Source organism: Camarhynchus parvulus, chromosome Z (genome assembly GCF_901933205.1).
Source record: "Camarhynchus parvulus chromosome Z, STF_HiC, whole genome shotgun sequence".
Lineage (NCBI taxonomy): Eukaryota > Metazoa > Chordata > Aves > Passeriformes > Thraupidae > Camarhynchus > Camarhynchus parvulus.
Genome location: NC_044601.1, coordinates 49,838,307 through 49,852,265, shown reverse-complemented (window position 1 = coordinate 49,852,265; position 13,959 = coordinate 49,838,307). Strand labels below are relative to the sequence as shown.

General features: G+C 36.0%; 1 protein-coding gene across 3 annotated transcripts in view; it reads left to right on the top strand.

Moving 5' to 3' along the window:
* Positions 1–11,909, top strand: part of RNF180 (ring finger protein 180) — an 86,057-nt gene extending 74,148 nt beyond the window's left edge. For 2 of the 3 annotated variants that reach the window (XM_030968971.1, XM_030968972.1), the window contains exon 7: positions 9,493–11,909. In XM_030968971.1, the coding sequence (XP_030824831.1) occupies positions 9,493–9,695 (203 nt within the window). In that variant the 3' untranslated portion in view covers positions 9,696–11,909. The remainder of the gene's footprint in view (positions 1–9,492) is intronic. The other variant, XM_030968973.1, reaches the window with a different exon arrangement.
* Positions 11,910–13,959: the final 2,050 nt, after the last annotated feature.

The following is a 13,959-nucleotide window of genomic DNA, read 5'->3' as shown; positions in this document are numbered from 1 at the left end:
CAATACATAATCTTAGTAACCACATTGGGTAAACTTTGAATGATTAATTTTTTTAAGTGGTGGTCTTTCATTACAGAATTTGTTTAGAGCATAAAATATGTCTTGATTTTAATACTTATGTTTTGTGTAAAGTTCTGCTGTGATTAATTCAGGTTCAGATTGGTCTCTGTGAACAAGTGAAAGCAAAGATGCCCTTTTCCTTCACCAATGACGGGAAATAGCAAGTATTTTTTATGTGTTTTAGTGGAAGTGGAGAATAATCCTTGCCAACTATGCCAAGAAGAATAGGGAATAGGGAAAAATGGTTATATTATATTCTTAATTAGCTGTTACTGTTAGCTATAGCTGTTAACTATTATGTTTAATAAATTTTATGTTGTGCGTTCTTCCCCAGCGCTGAAATGCACTGCCTAGAGAGCAGAGTGTACTCAGAGTTACAGCTTAACTGATGTAAATACATCTTAACTTAAAAGTTAAGTTTGCCTGGTGTTCAGTCCATTTATTTGATACCTCACAGAAACTCTGTTTGCTATGAAAATATTAATTTTTTGTTGATAATAGATGGTAGATGTATCAGTTGGCTCCATCGCTGTCAATGAGTGGATAGGGAAGAAAGAAGGACAACCACATATAGTGTTTTTCCTGCCTAATATGCTGTGATTACTTCATACACCTGTACCAGTAGCAGATAACTCTGTACCCATTCCAAAGCTGGACATAAGCACAAATGCACTTTGATCCTGGAACATTTATTGGATAGAAACCTGACAAGATTTTTGGAAGAATGTGATGCTTGCACAGCATAATTGTAAAAAGCTAGGCAACATTTTTTAGGCATACAGAGTTGTGGAGACCCTTTAAAGTGAAAACAAAAGCTGACATTTTGATTTGATGAAGGACAAAAGAAGAACCATGAAAGCACTCAAGGTGTTGAGTGAGAATAATAGGCATGAAATGGTGATAACATTTTAATTAGTCCAGAGCCAGACTAGCCATACCTTCTTAAAGAAGCCAGAGATCTGCAAACAACAGAGGAAATTCAGGAGCTTTGGTGAATATACTTACTGAGTAGATAAAGCTGAATGTTTGAAATTGCATCAGAAAAAATCAGAGATAAAAAACATTACACAACTGAACAAGGATTAAAGGAAGGAATTTTTAACAGTTCATTCATAAGCATTTTCTTTTTATTTCAAATAACTTCTTTCTGGTTAACTTTTTAATAAACCTGCTTTGTGAAAATTTATTTTTAATTTTATGTTGAACAACTATGAAGGCTCTTCAGACAGCTTATTCTGTGAAGTCGTGGCTAACTTCCTAAAAACTGGTTAAGTACTGTCAGCATCAGAAAACTTTCAGTTCAGAAAAACTGTGCCAGCTTTCTAAAGATACAATCTTGTACTTTGGATTTTTCATTATCTGGAGGAACATATCTTTTATTTGCTCAGATGGGAAATAGAAATTTCGAACATTGACATTAGCTAAAGCTGAACATGCCTTTTTTAAAGACAGATGCACGGGTCCAGGAAAGGTCATTCACCAGTTTCTCCAGAGAAATTACGGGACTTGTGTTGCCAGATTTGCAAATGAGCTGAATTTTTTGTGTAAATGCACAGAGCCATGTCTTACAGAGGGGTGTGGTGAGGCACGCCTGTTATGGATGTTCCCTCTGATCTCTGGCAGCATACTGCCCCTGTCTTAGGAGAAGTAGGGACGATTCATTAATTTATTTTAAAGAAAGTATTTGCATTACTGTTATCTACTGTTATCACTAACACTGCCTTCAGCACTGAAAGGGTTTTAACAGTTGTTACAAAACTCTGCAAAGTTTTTTGTTAAATCATCATTAGTATTAAATATTGTGTTTTGAAGAATACAGCAATCATGCAGGTTACAAAATAAGAATCTAGAGAGAATTAAGCATCATGCCAAGTAGCCTTCACATCAAAGACAAGAAACAATATGACATATTTTTAATGCTATTCTATACTTATTCAGTCATCTCTTATTATATAATAAGTCTACCTATCAATATCAATAGTGTTTGCCTCTATATATTGTGTGGTAGCAGTCTGTACAAACAGAGCCTAAAGGGATGTAAGTACTTAGTGAGGGGAGAATGAAGCTAGAGGTAGCCAATGCCATTACAGCAACATGACGCAAGCAGGGGAAGGCTTTTGTGATGATAACTTATCAAGAGTTGCTGGCAGCTGAAATACAGTGTTTGGTCATCTGGGAAGATGACAAATACAACATGATGTACAGAAACATTCAGTAGTAAAATGTAGGAACAGCAGGAGAGAGATGAGTGATGTTGATGATGAGTAAGAGATTAGATAGAATGGAAGAGAAGCAGAAAGTAGATTAAAAATCAGATGAAAACTCATTGATTTAGAATATTCAGAATACTTTTAAAAATTATTTTTTCATATAGATTATTGATGTATATACCACAGAAGCAGAAGCAACCTCAAGTTGCTGTTTGAAATTCCCTGTTTTTTATTGTCTGCATTGTCATAGTAAAGAGAGAAATTGTCCACAAGTTAAATTCACTGTTAAAATACAATTTATTTACAAGCAAATGTGAACAAAAGTCATTACAACTCCCCCTCCTGAAGGCAAATGTATGAAAATTGCCATAACTGTAATTCGTATGTCATCAATATACATGTACAAGTCTCATCTTTAAAATCAAAGTAAGACATTTTATGGTCTAGAATGTATGCAACCTATGCATTTAGATCTGTATGACATACATGAGACCATGCAGCTTCATTCCTTGATATCAGTCCCCGGCTGTTACTTAATATTCTGACTGTTTGGTACTTTTTGTGTTATGATTTGCGGGAAGAAAGAAAAAACAAACAGGTAATTCACCTTGTTACTTAAAAAAAAAATATCTGCTTGCTGACTATCTTCCAAAATTCCTTCAAGTCTTCCAAAGTCAAGTGACTTTTACACTGAGATATGTGAATTAATTACTCCCATTTTAGTATGTATCCTAGCAGTTGAGCTAGCCAAGTGGCTTCTATTTGTGAGTATTGATAATTATAGAATAATCACAGGTTATTATGTTTTCTGTGATAATAATCACAGGCTGAGCATGTTTTCTAAGGTCATTATGCCCTCCTACAGTCCTCTCGTTTCTTGATTCTGTTATTTTAGGGAAAATAAACAGCCCAAGACAGATGTTATGAGTTCTATTTTTTCTTTGAATTTCTGAGAGGGACTGGGCACAGTAGCTATTGAATAATTCTCATAAAATTGGTAAATATATTTCTTATTTAATAAATTAGTGAGATACTTAGTTAAGCAGAATAACCAATGTAAAATGTGCATGCGTGCATTTAATGTGGCTTTATGGCTTTTGGCATTAATTTTCAAACTTACTCATTTTCTTTTCTCACAATCTGCTTATTTTTCACAATATAGAAGCTAACTTCATGGGTTCATAGTTTAATTTGTAAAAGCTGAATTATTTATCTATAAAACAGCAAGAAGTAACTGTCTTCAGACTTTTTATTTCTTTATTTGCTTAGTATTCTGAACATCATTGTTAACTGGTAAAGTGGAGCTATGTTTTTTTCTTAGAATTCAAACTAATAGTAGGAATGTGCTAAAAACTTCACTTATAAATAAGTCTCACTGAAATCTGACGAGCTGTATTTGAATGCAAGAAGATCTTATATTTATTTCCACTCTAGAGTAAAACCATCAAATTTGTCAAGTGAAAATAATTGTAATTGTGATGGAATGCAATTTACAGTATTTCACAGAGGAAAAAGTCCAAATGACTAGTTGTCACTCTGTCCTAAAGGCCTGAGAGATGTTATTTTAAGGATTGACCATAAATGATCCAAAGAAATGCTAAATTCAAGTATGGCTTTTATGTATTGATTTGTAATTAATAACCTTAAATTACGGGTTTATTTTGTTTACACACCTCTGAAGAAAAACTCTGAGATTAGCTACCAAAAAATGTATTTATAATTTTGAAAATAATATGGGAAGTTAGAGCTCTGTGAAGTAAATATTTTTAAGAACTGTTATTGCCATTGGAACATCTATTAATTGTTTTGGTTGGGGTTTTTTATCCTATTTTGTATATTTCTGGTTCATTTTGTTATATTCTCTTCTCAGATCCACAAAGGGTTTATAAAGTTTTAAGAGAGGGGATATTATTCTGAAATGTAAATCCCAATAGTTTTGGTAATACCAGACAGCAAGAAGCATTATTTGGCTGGTGCTTGATTCTGTAGGACTGAAGTTTTTACAAGCCTTTTGTTTTGACAAATGATAGGTACATCACTGACACTTCCATATTTTGGGATTTCTGCATAGTTTTGTCTGTAGCATGTTGTTCTTATTTTAATGTTAAATGCCTTACGAAAGTCACAAGGCAGATATCTAGCTGTAACAGTGGTTCCCAGCTCTGCCTTATAGAGTGTCCCTTATGGAATCAAGTCTTGTGTCCCATATGAAAGGCATAGCATTTTCAGATTTTCATAGTAACTGATTGCTTATCTAGACTCTTTCAAATATGGGTCTTTGACACCTTAAAAACGCAGTTTCTGTGTGTTCCTCACTAAATTGCCTGCATGCAACTGATGTATTCATGTGCAGAGGCTGTCTGTATCATATGCACAGTGAGTTCAATAAATCACATTTTAAGCATGCACAAATTACTGCTTAAATACATTTTACCTCTCTGAAACTGCAATAGAATTTAACACTTAAACCAAAAGCCCAGCAAAAGTCTATAATTGGTAAGACAGACAACGTAGTGAAAGTAAAAATGGTTTCAGGAAAGGAAAGTACATTTTTACACCTTAAGTACATTTTACATCCAGGTTTTCTAGAGCCCAACATCTGTCAGAAAGTAGGACATGTATTTTGGGAATGGAAAAGGAGAGATGTTTAAGCTATCATGTAAGTTTAGTCATGGGTATAAGGTGCTGGCAGCCAGCAAGAGACTACAGATAATATCAGAAGGGCAAGAGGAGTGAAATGTGCAAGGAGAGCAGATAGAAAGTGAGCGGAAGGTAAGAGCAGGATAGTGAGGGAGGTTTGGAAAGATGATTTTGCTGTGGAAAAGGCCTTGGAAGATGATAGCAGAAGTTTTAACATAGGTAAGCTGAAGGTTCTGGTATGCATCCTGGAGAAAGAAAAGTTTGTCATTTGATATATCTCTCTCTAGATAAAAAGACTTCTGAGACAACAGGTGTGTGTGGACCTGAAATACTGAGGCAAGAGGATGGTGAGGTTCAAGCTTTTCATGCAGAAGTGGATCTCTGGATCTGAGAAGAATGGTGGTTTCATTGAATGGCCTTAGTTTGGGGAAGGAACTGGATATTTTGGGAACTTAAGTTTCAGTGGAGAGCTTGAGACTGAAAGCTTGGGGCATGAGATGAGAAGTTAATGGGACATACTTGCAGTCATTCACACAGAATAAGTGCTGCTCTGATAAGCCTTTCTAGCAATATATGATTTTTCTTTCTTGGAAATACAAATTTCACAGCTCATCTTAACTAGCAAATCTCGCAATTTAGCTATTATGTTAGCATAATCAGAATATAATGCCTCTTGATGTGTGTATGGGAGAAAGCTGGCATTTATGCAAGAAGTTTGGGATGATACCTCATTTGTCAAAGCATGAAAGCAACATAAAAACACCTGTATACTTGAAAAATTATAGAATACTTGGAAATTTTGTTCTTTTCCTCCATGCTGTCATCAAGTCTGCAGGTGAGAACAAATTGGTAGACTCAGTGGTGGGACTGCTATTCAGAGAGGACAAGAAGTTGGAGAAACGCAGATACTGCATCAGACAAAGACCCTTTTGCGAGGTGCCGAAAAAGAAAAACAGACCCAAGTAGGAGATGGAAAATACAGTGTAAAAGAGCAGGTAGCAAGTCAAACTGAGACCTTGTCAGAATGACACAGTGGTCTGTGTAGTTCAGAACATTCAGTTGTGATTTGGGAAAGTGATACATATACAGCTGGTAAAATTTATAGTGATATTAAATTGTTCACTTCACTAATGACAGTAAATATGAACTTGACAACTAACAGTTCTTTTGATCTGTGACCTAGATATAGCAACAGAACACATTTTCATCAGGCCTACAGAGAACAGCAAAGTTAAGGACAGATTGATAGACTCAGCACAGGGCTACTATTCAGAGATACCTTGACATGCTGTAGAAATGTTCTGGAAGGACTCTGAAATTCAACAAGGACAAATGCTGAGACCAGCACCTGGGAAGGAAGAGCCCTTGGCAATGGGACAGGTTGTGCACTGAAAGTCTGAGGACAGATCTCTGGAAAGAGCCTGGGCATCCTGGTGGAGGGCAAGCTGTGGGTGAGCTGGAAGTGTGCCCTAGCAGTGAAGAAGGCCAGCAGCATCCTGGACTTTGTGAACAGGAGTATGATGTATGAAAACCTGTAGATGAAGCTTTTATCCCCTACTACCCAACTCACCACATGTAAAATCCTGCAGTTTTGCCTTCCTCCCTTGTACAGAGAAGACAGCAGAAGACTGAAGCAGGTTTAGCAGAGTGACCCAGGTTTAGCTGGGATGCTCAGAGGCCTGGAGAACCTGACCTGGAAGGAGAGGCTGAAAGAACTGGCTTCTTCAGTCAGGGAAAGAGTAGGCTTTGGGGAGGATCTCCAGTCAGCCTTATCATACCTATAAGGAGACCACCAAGAGGACAGACCACCTGTTCACAATGGTGTGTGGCAAGAGGATGAGCATTAAGGCTTATGAAAAGTTCAGATTGCAAGGAAAACACTTTCACTATGAGGACAGTCAGGTATATACAGAGGCATTATGCATCTGCATAATGCATAATATTCACTGTAGTGTGCTGTAAATTTGCTATTGCCAATAAAAAAAGACATTTGGATAGTACTGGGATTAATTTTTTGAAAACATTTCATGCACAGCCACAGTAAAAAGGTAAGCAGGAAGCATAACAAAATGTTTTGTCGTTGTCTGGACTTGTGGTGATCCCACAACTCAAATTTTGCGCATAATTTTAGATGACATCATCTCAGAGAAAAATAAAGGAGGGTGAAGCATAATGTGGAAAGGATAGTGTGAAGTTTTGAAGCTTTTTCCATACAAAGGAAGTTCAAAAGTTCTTTTGTTTGGAAAACATATTAGAGAAAACAGATACTAGAGATCTGTAAAATTCTGAATGGCATGAAGATGTTGTAGGAAAGATTATTCACTGTCTCTCAGAGGCATTTTTGCATTAGCAATTATATCAGCTATAATAGAGCACAAAAATTGATGCTGTGAGGTCAGATGTTCACATTTGCATGTGAGGCAAGTTGCAATCCCAAGGGCTAAATGCCCATTAGTGGTTGAAGCATATTACTGGAACACTTCTGAGCTCTTAGAGCTCATCTTCTGTTTCAAGTTTTACCTGAAAGGAAAACAACTTATTTACTCAAAAACTACTCCACCAGGGGACACAAAGTGCAGTAAATGGAGTCAATGTGAGATCTGGTTCAAAAGCATGCAGAGACACATGCAGTGCTTTTTTAACACATTGTTCTGGAAACAGCTTCCAAAGATCTAGCTCACTAAGCTGCCAGGTGCTGCAAGGGCACATATGGGAAGGTCTCAGTCTGTACTTGCATTTTTTCTCACAGTCTTTCAATAGTTCTTCTCATCCACTGCAGAAAAAAGAGTGTGTGCCAAAATTATGTACTTTGGTATATCTGATAACCTCAGAACACTTGTTCATACATAATTTAATTTTACATAAACACTTTTAATGTAATTGGTTATTGTAGCTTGCATATTATTCATTTGGGAACATTTTTAGAGTAAAAGTTTCTATCTGGTACCTTCTCTTTTTGAGTTAAAAAAAAATAGGTCAATTTATAAAATTGGGAGGATATTTTAATTTTTTGTAGTTCTATTTTGTGCTTTGCTAGTACTTCATCAGAAGGTTGCAAAGTGCAACAGATGTACCTACTGATGCTTACTGAAAACCTTGCTGGTTTGCACACTTTGGTGCATATGAAAGTGTGATTTGCACACAACGTTGTTTTTGTTATCTAGTAGCAGGTTCCCATTAATAGTCTGCCAGACTCTGCCAGCACTGTGCATGCATATTCATGTGATTTCAGTAGAAGTTTTTGTTAAGAGTATAGCAACACAGGCATGTGCAAGAAAGTTAAATAAAATATATTTTATTAATGCCTTTGCAATAATTATTTGGGGATTGAAATTATGTATGTTAAGATTTTTTTTAAGAAGTAGAAAAATACATTAGAAGGTGTTTGGTGCTCCCTCAGGTCTTCTGTTTCATAATTCAAACCCCTACTCGATGTTGCTGTTCAGTTTTTGAGGAGCTCTACAGCTCTCAGCTTTTATCTGCAGACGGTTAAGAAATGTGGTTTACACTCTAGCTGGAAATACAAAAGGTATTTTTCTTGTCAGAATTTATTAAAGAATACAGCATACATCATAAAAATTGCTCATTACAGAAAAACAGAGGAAAAATCGAGAGTACAACTGTCCTTTATCAGAATGGGACAGATTTTCTGCCTTTGCACAACAGCTCCCAGGTTATTTTTGTGCCACAGCCTACTGTTTGACACAGCTGCACAGACTCTTCTCCAAACTCATGTCTTGACATAGGGAAGAGGTCTGCTTCCACAGTACCTCTCTTGCTACATGGAGAAGTCTGGGGGACAATGAAGAGGACAGACCTTTTGGCAGGACCTCACACTCAGGCCATCTTGGAGACACAGGATTTTTACTTCTACTTGACTTGTTTGCATCTGCCTATATATTTTTAAGGTGTTATCAGTGTACAAAGAGTGATTTTAAATTTTAATTTTAACCTGGTATGCATTATATTAAACATAATGAACATCATATTAAAGCAAGCACAATTCATTTAGAAGATTTATTTATTTTAATATATCTTTGAAAAAGAATCTCAGATTCTAGTAAAAAGGAATTCAAATATGTATCAGCTGTTGAACTATGTATGTACAGATCTGGATATTTTTGATTACTGAAGAATTCAGATGAGTAGAACCCATCTTAGGGAACCCATTTTAACTAATTACTGAAGAGATTCATTACAGTATATGGAGCCTTTCACTTCTAGATCACTCAGTCAAACTCAGTGAAAGAAGGCACCAAAAGAGAGATGTTTATAAATCTGGATAACATAAGCATTACTTTATTGTGGTAAAGAATTCCATATCCAAACAAACAAACATATTATTTTCTAGGCATGGAACACAGAGTTACTTTTTAAGGAACACCGTGTTACTTTTTAAATCCTTCAAAATCAATTCCAAAGATAGCTTCTTGTCCGACAAAGTGATGAAACTTAGCAGTGAGGTGTGAGATTTCCTGCTTCTATTTGTCTTTTTGATAACTGGAGGAAGGAGTGTTAACTTTTTTTGCTAGTCAATCTGTTTCCTTTTAAAAAGATTTTTATCTCCTCATCTGTTTTTCAGCAGGTTTTCGAAGGCGCTCAAATACTGTGACCAGGAGGCATTTCCCACATGCAGCTCACAGGATGGACTTCATGGACTTCGAGGATGATAGCCGTGGATGGCGGTTTGATATGGACTTGGTGATCATCTACATTTATTCAGTCAACTGGATAATAGGATTTATTGTTTTCTGTTTCCTTTGTTATTTCTTTTTCCCTCTTTAGGCTGTAGAAATAACAGTTAAGGAAAATTTGAGTCATGTGAACAGCAAAATTGTGAATAGAAAAATATTGAAAAAAGGTAAAATGTTCGCTACTGCATTTTTATTATTCAGAATTGGAATAGACTGCATCAAGCATGCTGTGAAGCTGTTTGTTACTTCTCCTATATGTGACAAAGTGCTTGAGTTTGGTTACAAATGTAATGTGAAATCCACATCATACTTCATTCAGTGGGAGTTTTGCCTTTGGGAAATTTTGATGGGAAAAGAATTTATCCCTAATTTATAAAATGATTACTCTGTAGAAGTACTCCCAGTTTTTAGGGGAGTACTGTGTACTACAAAAGAATGTAATCTTTTGGGTCATTTAGGGGTTTGACTCTGTGTTGACACATTTCACTAACTCACTGGTGCTTCAATTCCTCATACATAAAAGCAATAAAGATGCTTCCCATTTTTACTCAGATCTTTTGGGAGCAGGAGAAGTGCTGTAACATGCATTGTGTAGACATTCATCAGAGCTATTTCAGTGCCATGATCCAAATCCTGGAAAATTTTGACAACTGATAGACCTGTCAGCATTCCACTGTGATATTTTGAGCCTATTAACCAAAAAGAAAAATTACACTGCAGTGTGCTGCCAGTTCATCTTTTCAGCAAATATTATTTAAAAAGAATCAACTAACAACCGCAAGTTCCGCACAATAAGAGGACCATTTTTGTGCAGATTCCCAGTGTAGCACCATACCTTTTTTACCCATTCAGATGAGTGTATTTGGATCCAGCAAGACTAATGGAGGGCAAGCAGCAGGCCTGCTGGCTATGATGCTGTGAGACACTGACCCAAATAAATACTGGAGACAGAAGCATTCTCCAGTATAAGAAATCAGTATCATTATTAAATTGCTGTAAAAATTGAGGATACTTTTAAATATGGGCTCTCCAGGACTTTATGTCTTAAGGGACAGGACATAAGAGGGCACAGTATTGATTTGCACCTTTCTTGTGAAACTATTCTAAAGCACTTTATAGTTATTCTAAATAAAAATTGACGAGTTACAGTACCAAACTGCAGCCAGTTCAACAATATTCCAGACTTGCTATTTACACAGTATTTTCAAGTGGAAGAGCATCTAATAAATTATAGTACAAGATACCAGAAATGAATGTGGGAATCAGGTTCTGAAGAATGGCACAAGGAAGTTTAGGGCTTCACTTTTCAGGGAGGCACAAGGAAGTTTTTATTTCTAGTGGCATGACTCTTCAAAGTACACTGAACTTTCATCAAGAAAAGCATGTGAGTGTAGGTATATTGTCCTTCTAGTATCAGAATTTGTGTGGGAGACCTGTGGTTTTTCAGTAGGTGGTGTACTCCCCTGTTCTAGCAGAGAACAAGGAGAAATATGTTGTGGAAGGTGCCATCTGCCAAATGTGATGGAATGAAATCAGAGTTTTACTAAGAATGATCTTATATTCCTTTACTGGAGCAGCTCCAGCATGGTCAGCCTCTTATAGGCTATGAAGGGATCAGGAAAAGAAACTTTCACTTAATCTGAAAATCAGCAGTAAATCAACTACTAATATTTCATTTTCTAACAGGCTGCATAAAACAATCTTTTCAAGAACATATGAGTAGAATTAAAAATTACAAGTATAACTACACTGATTAGACTAAAAAATATGTTGTCTTTTTTAATATATGCAAATTTAAAGAGATGTAAGAACTGAAATTCACCATCACCACATACTCGTGGCTTTGACAAAAATACATTTTTGTAATAAGAACAATCCGCTCAGTTACTTTGTCTCTAAAAGTGACTGGCTTTATTATTAGTGACATTAAGCATAATGTTTTAAAAGCTTTAAGGCTGTAATAAAACATTTGGTGGAATTATTTTAAAAACTAGGGGGTATAAGTCATAGGCTCATGTTTGGCTACATGCAGATGTGTGGGTGTGTATGCTAAAATATTATCCATAAATTTAAACAGTTCTCTCATATATGCCAGGACTGCCATTCTAACTGCAATTTTTGTTTGCCTCTCTAAACTTCTGAAGTTACTGCTCATATGTCAGAAAAGGGAAGGACCAACTCCCTGTTAAGACAAAATTTCTTCTACCTTTTGATCTCAAAAAACGTAAAATAAAAAAATGTTATGAAAAATTACTTTAAGTGACATAGTCTAAAATTCCAGTAATAATATTATTTAAATTTTTTAACCAGGATGTCTGGTAAAGCAATACCAGCAATACCTTCAGTAAATATTCAAAAATATATTAAGACATAAGAAATGTAATATAGAAGCTAACTAGTTACATAAGAAAAAGTTACATCATTTTTAATAGCATGTTACCATGGCTTTATTTGAAAAAGGGCCACAAAGAAGAGTAAAAATACAATCTAATATTGGCTTCTTTTGTACATTTTCAACAAGAATTGATGAGTGAGAGAGACATTTTTCTATAGTTAGTAGGACTCACAATTTTGCAGGACATTTCTAATTGTTTAACTCTACCTTTCTTCAAGGCCTAAACTGTTTCTTGAGCAATATTGTTTTGTTCTATATGGATTGTTATTAATTCCACAGGAAGATTATTCTTGAATTATCAAAAATGTACATTATGAAGACTACTCCAACTCTGAGAGATGAATCCTCCATAAGAGGAAAACACCTAAGAGGCATAGAGTGGAGATGCACATTTTTTGTCATATATTGGGTTTTTTTGAGATACATACTTTTGTGAAAATGCAGAAACAGTTTAAAGGCTTGAATTTGGTTTTCCTTGAAGTCTGCTGTAAAATGCTGTCAATATCTCTTGGAGCAAGAGCAGGTCCTTCGTAGGCTATTTTCTGGTTAAATTGATCCTGATCAGAAAGCTTGTATTTCTTAATTACCATAGTATTAAAATGTTTACAATAAAATTTGAGTTGTTTTTAATATTTTGCAGTCATTTCACTAGATTTTGCTTGGTAGAACTATTTTCTTTCCTTCATTGTATTCTGTGATATCCCTTTTGTTTCTGCTTCGGGAGCAGCAAAGGTTTGCTGATTTTTTCACTACAGGGATTACCTTTTTAATATTAGGAGCCTTTTATTTGTTTAATTAATTTCCAGCATTTTTTGTCTGAAATAGTCTAGGGGCATGGTCTGGTTCTTAACATATTCTGATAATGAAGAATTCTCAGTACTGGCACTGTTAGTCAAGGCCATTTAGCTGTTGAAGACAGCAGAAATCCAGGACAAGACTTAGGTATCGCTTTTACAGGAAAAGGACCTTCATGCCTACTCAGAAGTGTGTGAGTTTTTTGTCAACCAGTGGATATGTGTGTAGCTCCCCTACCTGCCAAAGTTCAGTCATCTTGCTTCTCTTATGAGACAATTCTAAAAAAAAATCCCAGAAAATAGCTGCTCAGGGAGCAGCTGCTGTGAAGCACAACAGAGTTTTTCATGGCTTGTGCCTGCCTACAGAAGCTCAGATCCAAATGAAGCTTTTCCCAGTATTCTGCATACACACCTCGTGTTTTTATCACATGTCAACTGCCTCACTTAGTGATACTGAGATGGAAAAAAAGGAAAAACCAGTGTGATTTGGCATTTTTAGAGAAAATTATTGATGATAACATGAAAGTCTGGGAGTAAAATTATCTATTGTAGCTATCATCTGACAAATAACTGTCTTCATTGTGTGGAATGTTGCTTTTTGGATGTGTTTTCATGATCTTTTGTTCTTTGCTATCCTGACATCATTGTAACTATGAGATGTACACTCTCCTCTAGGGAATTCTAGGTCACAGATGAACAGAAAAGAAAGACAGAACATCAAGAGCATCTGCTGGTGTTCAGCCCCATACTCAGGCAGAGGCTGTGAGGAAAGATGCTTTGGATTGCTCTGGATATAGACAAAGACACCAAGCTATCCTTAGAGATGATTTTTATTTGCCAGAAAGTTCTAAGGCAGACAGTACTAGTATAAGGACTTAAGATCACAGTTTTCTGTCTCAAACACAGTTACCATAGAAGGACTTTGCCATGAGATAAGCACAGAATGGAGTGACAGAATGGCCTAACTCCAAGCCTGCAAGATCTAGCTAGCACATCCTGGGTAATCAGACAAAAATTCACACTGTGACAAAGTGTGTAAAGAATCTCCTGCTTGCATGCTTATCACTGGTCAAACAAAGATCCTGATCAAACAGTTATGGGACAACTGGCATCTGCAACCACCATGCCTCTGTGGATACCTGAAACTTGGGCTGTGAATTAAGACA